Source organism: Nycticebus coucang, chromosome 8 (genome assembly GCF_027406575.1).
Source record: "Nycticebus coucang isolate mNycCou1 chromosome 8, mNycCou1.pri, whole genome shotgun sequence".
Lineage (NCBI taxonomy): Eukaryota > Metazoa > Chordata > Mammalia > Primates > Lorisidae > Nycticebus > Nycticebus coucang.
In genome coordinates, this window is record NC_069787.1 from 3,211,031 (window position 1) to 3,226,876 (window position 15,846).

General features: G+C 47.0%; 1 protein-coding gene across 1 annotated transcript in view; it reads left to right on the plus strand.

Moving 5' to 3' along the window:
* ISY1 (ISY1 splicing factor homolog) overlaps positions 1 to 15,667 on the plus strand; it is a 29,365-nt gene extending 13,698 nt beyond the window's left edge. The window contains exons 6-11 of the mRNA XM_053600356.1: positions 1,603 to 1,715; positions 7,295 to 7,412; positions 8,502 to 8,624; positions 9,377 to 9,498; positions 14,938 to 15,024; positions 15,293 to 15,667. Coding sequence (XP_053456331.1) covers positions 1,603 to 1,715; positions 7,295 to 7,412; positions 8,502 to 8,624; positions 9,377 to 9,498; positions 14,938 to 15,024; positions 15,293 to 15,400 — 671 coding nt within the window. The 3' untranslated portion in view covers positions 15,401 to 15,667. The remainder of the gene's footprint in view (positions 1 to 1,602; positions 1,716 to 7,294; positions 7,413 to 8,501; positions 8,625 to 9,376; positions 9,499 to 14,937; positions 15,025 to 15,292) is intronic.
* The last annotated feature ends 179 nt before the right edge of the window (positions 15,668 to 15,846 follow it).

Sequence of the window (15,846 nt, forward strand, 5' to 3'; positions counted from 1 at the left end):
GGAGTGGATTCCAGAAGCTCTTCTCTTCCTTTCCTGAGGTCTCTAGAGGGTTGACTTCCTTCTTTGCGTCTATAGTACTGGAAAGCCTCAAAGTGGTGATGACAGGTCTTTTTCCTTCTTAATAGGACAGGACATGGGAGTGGGAAATTGTAAAATGTATTATTTTTTTCTTTATTTTTTACAAATGGATTTTATGTAGGCAAAGATTACATATAATAAAGTGTGCATATTTTTAGCATACAGTTAAATGAGTTTGGGCAGATTTATAGACCCATCTAAACTACTACTCTAAGCAAGAATTCTTTTCTTTTCTTTTCTTTTTTCATTTTTTATTTCGAGATAGGGTCTCACTCTGTTGTTGCCCGGGATGGAGTACAGTGGTGTCATCATAGCTTACTATCCTGGGTTTAGGTGATTCTCCTGCCTCGGCCTCCCAGTAGCAGGGACTACAGGTACCTGCTACCACATCTTGCTAATTAAAAAAAAAAATTTTTTTTTTTTTTAGGTTAGTCAAGTGGTGGGAGTAGAGAAGGGACGAGGGAATCTGTAACTGGTTGTGATCAATTAGTTGTGAACACTGCTGCACTCAGACCAGACTTTAAATTTTTTTTATAGAGACAAGAGTCTTGCTATGTTGGCCAAGTTATTCTCAAACTCCTGGCTTCAAGTGATCCTCCAACCTTGGCCTCCCAAATTGCTAGGATTATAGGCATGAGTTACTGGGCCTAGCCCAGTATGTCCATCACTCCAGAAAGTTTCCTCATGCCCATTTTCTTTTTTTTTTTTTTTTTTGTGGCCGTGGCTGGGTTTGAACCCACCACCTCCAGCATATGGGACCAGCGCCCTACTCCTTTGAGCCACAGGCGCCACCCCTCATGCCCATTTTCTAGAGCATTCCTCTTAGCTGTAATACGAGCATAAGCTCTTTTCTGTGCTTGCGGTCCCCATTCACCATTACTTCCTGAAGGCTGTGCTCTGTCTCCAGTGTGTGAAGATGGTCCTTTGACGCAGCCTCGCGCCGTTCCATTTCAGCCTCGCAGAGTTCATTAATTATTTTCCCTTCTTCAGGGTGGGATGCCCCAGTTGCTAGAGCTCTCGGCCACTGTAGACAATATCTTAGCAAACTTTCCTGTGTACATCCTTTCCGTTAATCCTTTAGGCTTAATTCTCAGGCCTGTAATTCTTGCCAAAACATTTTCCATGTAGCAACACATTGCTTTTCTGAGAGGGCTAAACCAGCACAGACTGCTGCCAGCCAAGGGTGCCAGCCTCTTTGCATCCCACTGGCCTTAGATGCTAAATCTCTCCTTCCCCCTTAGGCATTTGCTGTTTTAATAGTTGTATAAATAGAACTGCAGGGTTGTTTAAGTTTATAGGCTTTCAATGGTAATAAGGATGAAGTCTTTTTGAAGGATGTGTTTTTCCTACACTAGTCTGAACTCTGTTTATAATCTATAATCCTTGTCCCTTTATTTCTTTGGGGGTTATTGATTTTTTTTACCAATTTAAATGAATATTTTTATGTAATGTACATAAAAAATGACATTCATTTTTAAGACGATCCCATTTTGAAGCAATGATATTAACATGTTTGTTTTCTAGCTGGTTTAGGTGAATTCCGAATCCGAGACCTGAATGACGAGATTAACAAGCTGTTAAGGGAGAAAGGACACTGGGAAGTCCGGATAAAGGAGCTGGGCGGTCCTGACTATGGAGTAAGTCAGTAGCAGCCCCAGTGGCTGGACCCACCAAGTGTTGTACCCCTGCAGCTCCCAGCGCATCCCAGCCATGGAGTAGGCCCTTGATAATGAAAGAAGGCTTGGAAGTGACTATTGCATGTGGATGGGAAACCTTTTGAAAAGGTTGGGTAGGAGGACGCTGGAAGATACCACAGCACGGGACTTAGGGCAGGTGTGGCACCTGCACGCATGCACCGGCCAGGTGCTCTTGAGAAAGCCACTTCATCTTTCTGTGCCTGTGTGTACAGTGACCATGGCCCCTCACATCCTTCTCAGCGCCAAGGGAATTGGGGCAGTCACTTGCTGGCTTCTTAATCCGAGGGGGCTTCAGGGACACTCCATTTGGTGGTCTTTATGTTTTTTTTTCTTGGACTCTTATAAATGTAACAGTATTTCAAAATTTTAGGACCCCAACCCACTGTAAAATGCACACATACCCACTTTATATTACAACTCAGCACACACAAAAATGTGCTGGAGGCTCAGCGCCTGTGGCTCAAGCAGTTAAGGCGCCAGCCGCATACACCTGAGCTGGTGGGTTCAAATACAGCCTGGGCCTGCCAAATAACAGTGGTGGCTGTAACCAAAAAATAGCCAGGCATTGTGGCGGGCACCTGTAGTCCCAGCTACTTGGGAGGCAGAGGCAGGAGAATCGCTTGAGCCCAGGAGTTGGAGGTTGCTGTGAGCTGAGATGCCACGGCACTCTACCCAGGGTGACAGCTTGAGGCTTGTCTCAAAAAAAAAAAAATGTGCTGGAAAAATACTTAGTGTGATGCATTCTTTTTTTTTTTTTAAAGTACTTTTTTTTATTTTTATTTTTTTTGGTTTTTGGCTGGGGCTAGGTTTGAACCCGCCACCTCTGGCATATGGGACCGGCGCCCTACTTCTTGAGCCACAGGCGCCACCCAGTGTGATGCATTCTGATATTTTCTGTTCTGTTCCATTTTGATTTCCTTTCCTTTCCCTTTCCCCTTCTTTTTTTTGAGACAGTCTCACATTGTCGCCCTTGGTAGAGTGCTGTGATGTCACGGCTCACAGCAACCTCAAACTCTTGGGCTCATGCGATTCTCCTGCCTCAGCCTCTCAAGTAGCTGGGACTACAGGTGCCTGCCACAATGCCTGGCTATTTTTTTAGAGAGGAGGTCTCCCTTTGGCTCAGGCTGGTCTTAAACCCGTGAGGTCAGGCAATCCATCCACCTCGGCCTCCTAAGTGCTAGGATTACAGGCGTGAGCCATAGTGCCCAGCCTTTTCTCTTTTCATTCTTTATTTTATTTTATTTGAGAGAAAGTCTCAATGTGTCACCTTGGCTAAAGTGCCATGGTGTCATAGCTCACAGCAACCTCAAACTCTTGGGCTCAAGCCATCCTTTTGCCCCGGCCTCCCAAGTAGCTAGGACTACAGGCTCCCTCCCAAATGCCCAGATAGTTTTTCTATTTTTAGTAGAGGCGGGGTCTCACTCTTGGTCAGCCTTATCTCAAGCTCCTGAGCTCAAGTGATCCTCCTGCCTCAGCCTCCAAAGATTATAGTCATAGGCTCCCACACACGGCTTCATTTTGATTTTTCAAAAATTAATGATTATGATCTGCTTAATTGATTTAAAGACCCACTGATGGATGTTGACTTTGAAAAGTACTGCCTTAGGCCCTGACCTGTCTACCTGTTTGTGACAAGATCTACCTCTGGTCATTGGAAGTGACAGTCTCTGATCATTGGGCTGTCATGTGTTATGTAGAGAGACATGCAGCTTTTCTACATTTGTTCTTCCCTTTGCAGAGGGAAAGGCACTTATGTTAAAGTAAAGCAAAAATTCAACACTGTTAATGTTTTTATATATTTTCTTTCTTTTTTTTTTTTTGTAGAGACAGAGTCTCACTTTATGGCCCTCGGTAGAGTGCCGTGGCATCACACAGCTCACAGCAACCTCCAACTCCTGGGCTTAAGCGATTCTCTTGCCTCAGCCTCCCAAGTAGCTGGGACTACAGGCACCCGCCACAACGCCCAGGTATTTTTTGGTTGCAGTTTGGCCGGGGCCGGGTTTGAACCCGCCACCCTCGGCATATGGGGCCGGCGCCTTACCGACTGAGCCACAGGCACCGCCCTGTTTTTATATATTTTCTTCTTGAGTTTTTTTAATGCCTAATGATTTTATTTTTGTTTTCTACATATAAAAATAATACATTATCATTAAGTTTAGAAAAATACGAGAAAGCAGAATAACATTTGGCCATAATCCCATTCCCTAGAGCAGCTACTTGAATATTTCCTTCCATTGCTTTTGCATGAATGCCGTAACTGAAACCATGCTCACTGTATGTACAATTTGGTTGAAGGTTTAGTCTTTTTCTTAAAATGGTAACTTTGATTATATACATAATACATACTTTGGGGAAAAAATAATATAGAAATTGTAAAATATGAAAGTATACGTTATCGGGCGGCACCTGTGGCTCAGTGAGTAGGGCGCCGGCCCCATATGCCGAGGGTGGCGGGTTCAAACCCAGCGCCGGCCAAACTGTAATAAAAAAAATAATAATAATAATAGCTGGGGCAGCTCCTGTGGCTCAGTCGGTAAGGCGCCAGCCCCATATACCGAGGGTGGCGGGTTCAAACCCGGCCCGGCTGAACTGCAACCAAAAAATACCTGGGCGTTGTGGCGAGCGCCTGTAGTCCCAGCTACTTGGGAGGCTGAGGCAAGAGAATCGCTTAAGCCCAGGAGTTGGAGGTTGCTGTGAGCTGTGCGATGCCACGGCACTCTACTGAGGGCCATAAAGTGAGACTCTGTCTCTACGAAAAAAAAAAAAAATAGCCGGGTGTTGTGGCGGGTGCCTGTAGTCCCAGCTGCTCAGGAGGCTGAGGCAAGAGAATCGCTTAAGCCCAGGAGTTGGAGGTTGCTGTGAGCTGTGTGATGCAATGGCACTCTACCAAGGGCCATAAAGTGAGACTCTGTCTCTACAAAAAAAAAAAAAAATAGCCGGGTGTTGTGATGGGCACCTGTAGTCCCAGCTGCTCGGAAGGCTGAGGCAAGAGAATCGCGTTAAGCCCAAGAGTTAGAGGTTGCTGTGAGCTGTGTGACATCATGACACTCTACCCAAGGGCGGTACAGTGAGACTGTCTCTACAAAGAAAAAAAAAGAAAGTATACATTATCATGTATGTTATGAATATATAATATGTAGTATAATTATATATTTTCTGCCTACCCAGAAATAACTACTGTAACATTTTCTATTTTCTATAATTTTCTCTAGGCATATATATTCACTTTTATGAAATGATTCATGTTCTAACTAACCATGTTTTGTTCTCTTAATGTATCAGGAGCTTAGTTTCATACCAATAAATGATCATTTATTCATTTATGTATCTTTTGAGATAGACTCATGGTCTGTCGTACCTGGTCTCCAGTGCAGTGGTGTCATCGTAGCTCATTTACAACCTCCAACTTTTCAGCTCAAGCGATCCTCCTGCCTCAGCTTCCCAAGTGGCTAGACCAACAGGCATGCAGCACTGTGCCTGGCTAATTTTTAAAATCTTTTGTAGAGATAGGGTTTTATTACTGTCCAGGCTGATTTCAAACTCCTAAGCTCAAGCAATCCTTCCACCTTGGCCTCTGAAAGTGCTAGGATTACATCCATGAGCCACTGTGCCCAGCCCATTTATATCATTTTAAAAAACATTCTTAACACAGAAAGTAGCAGAAATAGTACAGAGATCTCCTATGTACTCTTTATATAGATTTACCAGGTTTTTTGTTTATTTGGTTGGTTGGGTTTTCTTTTTTTTGAGACAGAGTTTCACTAGTTGATACAGAGTGCTGTGGTGTCATAGCTCACAGCAACCTCAAACTCTTGGGCTTAAGAGATTCTCTTGCCTCAGCCTCCCAAGTAGCTGGGGCTACAGTCACCCACTACAACGCCCGGCTATTTTTTGTTGCAGTTGTCATTGTTGTTTAGCAGGCCCGGGCCAGTTTGAACCTGCCACTCTTGGTGTATATGGCTGGCACTGCAACCACTGTGCTATGGGTGCTGAGCCAGATTTACCAGTTTTTAATATTTTGTTGTGTTTGCTTTATTTTCTGTGAGTACCTTGAGTTTTTTTTTTTTTTTTTTAGAGATAGTGTCTCATTATTTCGCCCTCCGTAGAGTGCTGTGGCATCACATCTCACAGCAACCTCCAATTCCTGGGCTTCAGTGATTCTCTTACCTCAGCTTCCCAAGTAGTTGGGACTACAGGCACCTGCCACAACGCCCAGCTATTTTTTTTTGCAGTTTTTGGCCGGGGCTGAGTTTGAACCCACCACCCCTAGCTTATGGAGCCAGTGCCCTACTCCTTTGAGCCACAGGTGCTGCCCCTGGCTATTTTTTCGTTGCAGTTTGGCTGGGGTTGGGTTTGAACCCGCCACCCTCAGTTTATGGGGCCGGCGCCCTACCCACTGAGCCACAAGCGCCACGCAAGATTTTTTTTTTTAACCATTTGATAAGGAGGTTAAATACAATGTATCATGCTTCTTTACCCCTTAATACTTCTATGTGGCTGGGCTCCATGGTTCATACCTGTAATCTTAGCACTCTGGGAGCCAAAGTGGGTGGATTGCTTGAGTTCACAAGTTCAAGACCAGCCTGAGCAAGAACAAGACCTGATCTCTACTCACAATAGAAAAACTAGCCAGGCATTGTGGCAGATGCCTGTAGTCCCAGCTACTCGGGAGGATGAGGGAAGAGAATTGCTTCCTTAAGTTGATACACTATATCCAACCTAGAGTTTGAGGTTGCTCTGTGCTATGATGATGCCACACACTCTACCGAGGGCAACAAGATGAGACTGCTTCTTGAAAAAAAAAAAAAAAATTACAGTCTTTGGCAGCGTTTCCTCTGTAGTACAGGACCTGGTCCATGGTCACATAATCGTTGGCATCATCATTTATTTTTTATTTTTTTTTTTTGTGGTTTTTGGCCGGGGCTGGGTTTGAACCCGCCACCTCCGGCATATGGGAGTGGCTCCCTACTCCTTGAGCCACAGGCACGGCACGGCATCATCATTTTTAATAGATACATTTTCATCTTCTAAATCTATTTCATTTGTCTTCTCCTGATTATCCTTAGGTTGTTTGCAGTTGTGTTTTGTGTTTTGTTTTGATTCAGGGTCTCACCAGGCCCACGTGCAATGATGTCATCATAATTCACAGCAGCCTCAAACTCCTGGGCTCAAGTCCTCTTGTCTCAGCCTCCCAAGTAGCTGTGACTACAGGTGCCTGCCACTGCACCCAGCTAATTTTCTGTATTTGTAGAGACAGGCTCTTGCTCTTGTTTAGGCTAGTCTTGAACTCCTTGGCCTCAAGTGATCTATCTGCCTCCAAAGCCTTCCAAAGTGTGAGGATTATAGACATGAATCACTGCGCCCAGCCATTCAGGTTGATTTTTAAGGGACAAAAGAGGACCATAAACACTTGTACTTGTAAATATTTTCCACATTAGCATATTGTAAAATGTATTTGCAGACATGGAAATGGTGGGTTTAAGGATGGAATCCATTTTCTTTTTTTTCTTCCTAATAAGAAAGTTGGCCCTAAAATGCTGGATCATGAAGGGAAAGAAGTCCCAGGAAACCGAGGTTACAAGTACTTTGGAGCAGCAAAAGATTTGCCTGGTGTTAGAGAGTTATTTGAAAAAGAACGTAAGTAACTAATACTTGTGAAGATTTTAGCTTCTGATTGTTAGTATACTCATGAGTTGATATACTATATACTAAACTCTCTTCTTACATTTTTTCTTAGCAGCCGTATTGTGTAGTAATTATTGTTCCTGGATTTTAAGAGAAACCATAAGCACTGGCATTGAAATCATAGGTCCAGGGCACACAGTTGGGGCTGAAAGTGAACCCAGGATTGGCTGGTGCCAAATTTCACACTCTGTGCATATACCCATCTGTGGGTCTGGATGAGAGGCTTCTCTGATGCTTCCCAAAGCTGTTCTTAAGTTCATCAAATAAAGCTCATGTTTCAGTTACTTATTAGTTGAAAGAATTATAACTGAAGAACAAAAGAAATAGCCAGGCGTTGTGGCAAGTGCCTGTAGTCCACCTACTTGGTAGGCTGAGGCAAGAAGATTGCTTGAGCCCAAGAATTTGAGGTTGCTGTGAGCTATGACGCCAGAGCTCTCTACCCAGGGTGACAAAGTGAGGCTGTGTTTTAAAAAAAAAAAGTAATACTGTGAAGTCCATCTCTGTCCATAAAGGTTTGCTAGCTTGTGTTTGTTTTTATTTTTAATTAGGATAAATACCTTTTTTTTTTTTTTTTTGTAGAGACAGAGTCTCACTGTACCGCCCTCGGTAGAGTGCCGTGGCGTCACACGGCTCACAGCAACCTCCAACTCCTGGGCTTACGCGATTCTCTTGCCTCAGCCTCCCGAGTAGCTGGGACTACAGGCACCCGCCACAACGCCCGGCTATTTTTTTGCTGCAGTTTGGCCGGGGCCGGGCTTGAACCCGCCACCCTCGGCATATGGGGCTGGCGCCCCACTCACTGAGCCATAGGCGCCGCCCAGGATAAATACCTTTTAAAAGGACTCATTGGGTCAAAGCTCTGATTTAAGAAAGAGGTGCACCACTTACAGAATCCCATGAATAGTATAGAGAAGTGACTATTTCATGGTATTTTCATGAATGTACTTGTTATATGGCTGTGTAGTGCTATGTCAGGACCAGGCTTGGCTCAAGTGTGATTGTGACTTGGGAATTCAGCTAAGTTACTGCTGTTTCTTGTAGCTCTTCCTCCTCCCAGAAAAACACGTGCTGAGCTCATGAAGGCGATTGATTTTGAGTACTACGGTTACCTAGATGAAGATGATGGCGTTATTGTGCCTTTGGAACAGGAATATGAAAAGAAACGTAGGTCTCTGGGCATTTCTTTTCATGATAGATGGCATCTGATTTCTGTTCTTGCATTTGAAAACAGGGTTTTCAGTAGTGTTTTATGCCAGAAGGGAGCTTTCTTTGCTGCTAATGGTATTCAGATATAATAGTTAGCTAATTCCCCTGACCCTCTTGTGGTCAAGACAGGCAGGGCTATGTTGGACCAGAAGTAGTAGTTTGGGGAAGCCAGAAGACCCACATTCAGACTGGTCTTTCACTCACTTCGGTAGCTTTTGGATCTGCTGTGGGGTTATTGATGTAGAACAAGAAGGCGCCACCATGTGAGCACGTCTTCCACCCCAGACCCCGTGCTAGGCATTTAACAAGCCACCTTAGAAGCCTCATGATAGCCGAGTGAGGACTATGTTAGTGCTAATCCCCAGGGGACACATCCAGCTGTGACTCTGGAGACCAGCTGGCCAGTGTTGGAGCTCCTTTCCAGCGTGCTGGCCTCTGCCTCCTCCATTTTCAGGTGGGCATCTTGGGAAGCCACTCGGGTTGCTGGACTGGGGAGGATCCAAGGATGTTGCCTGAATAGCTCCCTTGTTCGCAACGTCAAGCCAGAGCTGTTGTGGGACCTACTGCCCCCACATCCGTTTCCCACTCAGGGCAATAAGGGCAGAAGGAGGGTGTCCCTTTCCAGAGGGGCCATGGTGGCCTTTCCTGCACAGTGTGGAAAGTTTGTATAGACCCTGGAATAAGAAGCACTTGGTCTGCTTTGTCTTCAGTTAGAGCCGAATTAGTGGAAAAGTGGAAAGCAGAGAGAGAGGCTCGGCTGGCAAGAGGAGAAAAGGAAGAAGAGGAGGATGAGGAGGAAGAAATCAACATCTATGCTGTCACCGAGGAGGAGGTATTGGAGCTGATCCCCTTGGTGCTCCCTGCCTTATGCTCTGAGCCATGAAGTGTGGTGGGGGGAGGTTTGGCGCAGAGACTAGGTGGGTTCCAAGCCCAGCTTGCTTGCGTGTGGAATGGCTGTGAAGACCACTTTACAGGGTTGCAGGGAGGCCTTCAGAAGGGAGTGGCTCTGAGACCACGTCGTCACCTGTGCCTTACTCCAGAGTTTCCTTCCTTCCTTCCTTCTTAGAGACAGGTGCCGTGCCAGTTTTAGCCTGTGACCTCGATGTCTGTCGAGTGGCAGTGCCAATACCTCTTTCATAGTCTAATGTCCCTGTTTTACTAATGGAAACTGGAATTCCTGCCTCTTAGGCAGAACCTCCAGGCCCCAGGCTCTTCTGCAGGGCCTGGCATGTGGATGCCTTGCTACCCAGATAGGTCCAGAGAGATCAGATTTGCTCGTCTTTGCCCACACACAGGTAATGGGTCAAGTCCCATGTGAGGAGCTTGCAGTGGCATCTCTGAAGCAGGCTCAGAGAGATTTAGGGATTCAGGCCCCTGTTCAGGTCTCACTGATCCGCAAGGGTCAGTGAAGGGTCTGCAGCAACTTGGGAGCATGCCACCGAGGACTTTAAGTGCGAACGTTCATTTGCTCTCAGCAGGTGTTTGGTGAGTAGCTACTGTGAGCCAGTCTCATGGTAGGTGCAGAGTTTGGCATGTGGCTCACAGCCTGGGGGAGCAGTCAGTGTGCAGAGACAATGAATGGCAGCCCCTGGGCAACAGCTGGGTGCAGGAGCAGCCTGTGGAGGTTTTGCTGGGGAGTTCACCCTTCAGCCCAGATGTAGCCCAGATTTTCCAACGGGGGAACCGAGTGCTCTAGGGCAGTGGTTCACGACCCTCAGGAACTGTAGTAAAGGGCTGCAGCATTAGGAAGGTTGAGAACCACTGCTCTAGGGGCTCCTGTGATCAGTGTGAGGGAAAGATGACAGGCCAGTGGGGCCAAAGTGCAGAAAGCATGAATGCAGTGTACAAGCGGAGGTTGAGGAGTGGAGCGGATATGCAGGCCTGCATTTTGGAGAAGAGCAGTGGAAAGCCACTGGAGGATGGTTTCTGTTTTTCTTTTGTAATAATTACACATTTGCAGAAAGCTGCTAAGACAGTATCAGGTGTGGGCGGCGCCTGTGGCTCAGTGAGTAGGGCGCCGGCCCCATATGCTGAGGGTGGCGGGTTCAAACCCAGCCCCGGCCAAACTGCAACAACAACAAAAAAATTAGCTGGGCGTTGTGGCAGGCGCCTGTAGTCCCAGCTACTCGGGAGGCTGAGGCAAGAGAATCGCCTAAGCCCAAGAGTTAGAGGTTACTGTGAGCCATGTGATGCCACGGCACTCTACCGAGGGCGGTACAGTGAGACTCTGTCTCTACAAAAAAAAAAAAAAAAGACAGTATCAGGTGGGCATGCTGGTATATGCTTGTAGTCTCAGCAGCTTGGGTGGCTAAGGCCAGGAGTTTGAGGCTGCAGTGTGGTGATTATATCTGTGAATAGCCACTGCACTTCAGCCTGGGCGACACTGAGATCCTGACTCTTAATAATAAAAAAAAAATGGCTTAGTGCCCATAGCACAGTGATTACGGTGCCAGCCACATACACCAAGGTTGGTGGGTTTCAAACCCAGCCTGGGTCAGCTAAACAACAATGACAACTGCAACAAAAAAATAGCTGGGTGTTGTGGTGGGTGCCAGTAGTCCCAGCTACTTGGGAGGCTGAGGCAAGACAATCACTTAAGCCCAAGAGTTGGAGGTTGCTGTGAGCTGTAACATCATGGCACTCTACTGAGGGTGACATAGTGAGACTGTGTCTCAAAAAAAAGAAAAAAAAAAAGATAGCACAGAGAAATTCTGTGTACCTTTTGCCTAATCACCCCCAGTAGTTGCAGCTTATGTAGTTCTAGTGGCAGCAAAACCAGGAAATTGACATTGAGTTCCGCATCATTTTATTATATGTGTAGATCCGTGTGACTGAAGTGCAGTCACATTACAAAACTGTCCCCTCCACACAAAAACCCCTGTGCTGCCCCTTCACAGACACAGCTTACCTTCCCACCACCGCTCACTGCAGCAAAGCCTAACTTGTCTCCAGCTCTAAGATTTTGTCATTTCAGAATGTTTTGTTAGTGAGATCATACTGTGTGTCACCTTTGGAGATGGCCTGTATATAACAGCATGATGCCCTGAGATCCAGCTGGCTGTGGACCTCAGTAGTACAGTGTTTCCCAGAAGTCTTCCCTAGAGTTCCCATACCTAGAGAAAATGGGGACTTGTAGCTAAATGTGCCTTTATCTACAAAGTGTTCATCACAACATTTTACAAAGAGGTGGCCCACAGGTAGAGAAGTGTTTGTAAATATTTTGTAAAATTTTGTGATGAATATTTTTTAATGAAATATTCATAATGAATATTTTGTAAATAAAGGTACATTTAGCTACGATTTCCCATCTCCCCTATGTATGGCAACTGTAGGGGTGACTATTGAGACACCCTATATATTCTTTTTCATTCCTGAGCACTATTCCAGATACAGAGGTGTGCAAGGCCTAAGTGTGCAGATCACTGGGTTTTCACACACCCACATGGCCAATACCAGTGACAAAGCAGAACTTGACCTTTGCCTCAGACGATTGCTTCTGCGCCAGGGCTCAACTCTCCTGACTTTTGCTGACCCACGGGTTTTGCCTGTGTCTGCATGTTAGTGTGCGCCTGTGTCTGCATGGAGTAGTGTGCACCTGTGTCTGCATGGAGTAGAGTGCGCCTGTGTCTGCATGGAGTAGAGTGCGCCTGTGTCTGCATGGAGTAGAGTGTGCCTGTGTCTGCATGGAGTTGAGTGCGCCTGTATCTGCATGGAGTAGTGTGCGCCTGTGTCTGCATGGAGTAGAGTGCGCCTGTGTCTGCATGGAGTAGTGTGCGCCTGTGTCTGCATGGAGTAGTGTGCGCCTGTGTCTGCATGGAGTAGAGTGCGCCTGTGTCTGCATGGAGTAGAGTGCGCCTGTGTCTGCATGGAGCAGAGTGCGCCTGTGTCTGCATGGAGCAGAGTGCGCCTGTGTCTGCATGGAGTAGTGTGCGCCTGTGTCTGCATGGAGTAGCGTGCGCCTGTGTCTGCATGGAGTAGAGTGCGCCTGTGTCTGCATGGAGTAGTGTGCGCCTGTGTCTGCATGGAGTATTGTGCTCTCTGGTGTCTGCATGGAGTAGCGTGCGCCTGTGTCTGCATGGAGTAGAGTGCGCCTGTGTCTGCATGGAGTAGAGTGCGCCTGTGTCTGCATGGAGTAGTGTGCGCCTGTGCCTGCATGGAGTATTGTGCTCTCTGGTGTCTGCATGGAGTAGCGTGCGCCTGTGTCTGCATGGAGTAGAGTGCGCCTGTGTCTGCATGGAGTAGCGTGCGCCTGTGTCTGCATGGAGTAGAGTGCGCCTGTGTCTGCATGGAGTAGCGTGCGCCTGTGTCTGCATGGAGTAGAGTGCGCCTGTGTCTGCATGGAGTAGCGTGCGCCTGTGTCTGCATGGAGTAGAGTGTGCCTGTGTCTGCATGGAGTATTGTACTCTCTGGTGTCTGCATGGAGTAGCGTGCGCCTGTGTCTGCATGGAGTAGAGTGCGCCTGTGTCTGCATGGAGTAGAGTGCGCCTGTGTCTGCATGGAGTAGAGTGCGCCTGTGTCTGCATGGAGTAGTGTGCGCCTGTGTCTGCATGGAGTATTGTGCTCTCTGGTGTCTGCATGGAGTAGCGTGCGCCTGTGTCTGCATGGAGTAGAGTGCGCCTGTGTCTGCATGGAGTAGAGTGTGCCTGTGTCTGCATGGAGTATTGTACTCTCTGGTGTCTGCATGGAGTAGCGTGCGCCTGTGTCTGCATGGAGTAGAGTGCGCCTGTGTCTGCATGGAGTAGCGTGCGCCTGTGTCTGCATGGAGTAGAGTGTGCCTGTGTCTGCATGGAGTAGCGTGCGCCTGTGTCTGCATGGAGTAGCGTGCGCCTGTGTCTGCATGGAGTAGAGTGCGCCTGTGTCTGCATGGAGTAGAGTGCGGCTGTGTCTGCATGGAGTAGCGTGCGCCTGTGTCTGCATGGAGTAGTGTGTGCTTTCTGGTGTCTGGTGCCCCTGGGGATTTGTGTGGTTTTTGTTGTGGGGCTGAAACACCACAAGGGCTGCTGTGACCTTCCTCGTTCCGTGCTGTGCGTCTGTGGTGTACGTGCTGAGGAGCAGAACTGCCAGGTCTCAGGGTAGCCGTGAGGTTTGATATATCAGTTTCCCAGCGTGATCATACCAATTCATACTCCTTCCAACAGCATGTGCCTCCAAAGTCTGTTGATTCCCGTTCACACTGCTAGCCAGAGTGGGCACTGATTGTGGGGGTCTCTGGCACAGAGCCTGTCAAAAGCGGGCTTCTGACACGCTGTGGGAGTCCTTTCTCTCACCTCCAAGTCTATAGCTATAGTTATTAGTAATTTGTATTGACTCAACTCAGAAGCCTGAGCTGGTCTTCTTTCTACATGTGTTATATGTTTTAAATTTAAAATTTTAAAAATAGCCAGGCATAGTGGCTCGCTCTTGTAATCCCAGCACTATGGGAAGCTGAGGCAGGAGGATTTTTTGAACTCAGGAGTTTGAGGCTTATCTGAGTGAGAGTGAGACCCCGACCTATGAAAAAAATGGAAAAACCCAGCCAGGTGCCACAGCAAGCACCTATAATTCCAGCAGCCGTGGAGGCTGAGGCAGCAGGATGCCCACAGCCAGAGTCTGAGGTCTCAGTGAGCTACAACAATATTGCACTCTGCTCAGGGCGTAGAGTAGAACTGTGTCTTGACAAAAAGCAAACAAAATTTTAAAAATAGGTGATACATTCACAAGGTTCAAAACCAAGAAAGTGTACAAAGGTACAAAGATAACAAAGGTTATCCTTCCTGTTCCTGCCCTCATCTACCTAGTTCTCACTGGTGTTGTGAGTTTCTGTTCTTTTTCCCTTCCTTATATAAAAAGTAGTATAATGTATGCTGTGTGCTGTTGCTTTTTTTTTTTTTTTTCTTTTCTGGGTGTCACTCCATCACCCAGGCAGGGCTCAGCCTCCTGAGTAGCTGGGATGATAGGCACATGCCACCACACCGAGCTAATTTAAAAATTTTTTGTACAAATGGAGTCTTCCTGTGCTGCTCAGCCCGGTCTTCAACTCCTGACCTCAGGCGGTCCTCCAGCCTCGGCCTTCAGCAGTGCTGGGATCGCAGGCACAAGCCACCGTGCATGGCCCATTTTCTTTTTTTACTTAGTAATGTGCCTTGAGTACAGAACTTCCTCATTCCCTTTTTTTCTTTTAAATAGCTGCAGAGTAGTACATCTTCCAAGGGTAGTATGTCTCATAGAGGTACCAGCACTTACTTAGCTGGCCTCCTGCTGAGGGACTTCTGTTGTTCTGTTCTGATTGTAGTCGGATGAGGAAGGCAGCCAGGAGAAAGGCGGGGATGACGGGCAACAGAAGTTCATCGCCCACGTGCCTGTGCCATCACAGCAAGAGGTAGGACTGCAGCTATGGGCTCCCCCAGGTCATGACAGGGTGTGGGGCCCAGAAGGAGCGGGATTCTGCTTTAGAGGAAACCAATGAATGCTTTCTGTTGTCAGATGTTTCCAACGGGAGGGAGTTGGAACTCTTGGGGACCGTCTAGGGATTTGAATCAGACCTCCTGAGGGACTCCTCTCACTAGGACTTCCTTCTGGCTGGGTTCTGGCAGAGGGTGGCTTTGCTGAGGAGTGAGGCGTGAGCCTTTTACTCTTAATGTCCACAGATTGAGGAGGCGCTTGTACGAAGGAAGAAAATGGAACTCCTCCAGAAGTATGCGAGTGAGACCCTGCAGGCCCAGAGTGAAGAAGCCAAAAGGCTCCTGGGATATTAGTGCAGAGCTGGGGCTCTCGCTGGAGTCCGGAAGATCTGCTGGGCCCTTTCATCCTCCTGTGTCCCTTCAGGACCACTGCCCTTGGCTGCCTGAGGTCTCTGCTCCTTTCTCATCCTTTCTTACCTCATGTGCTGAGAGTAGGGATCTGGCCTCCCTGGTAGGCTGTCTAGGTGCTGAACATTTCAGCCATCAGTTTTGTACAAATATTTTGCTACTGTATGAATGCATTTGTTTTTATTTTGGAGTGTATAAAACAGCATTTGCTAACTGGCTGCCTGTGTTTTATTTCACCTTTTACTGTGATTTGGGAAGAAGAGGAATCAGTGGCTAACATTAAAAATTCAATTTTTCTTTCTTTCTTTTTTTTTTTTTTTTTTGAGACAGAGTCTCACTTTATCACCCTCAATGGAGTGCTATGGTGTCATAGCTCACAGCAACCTCAAACT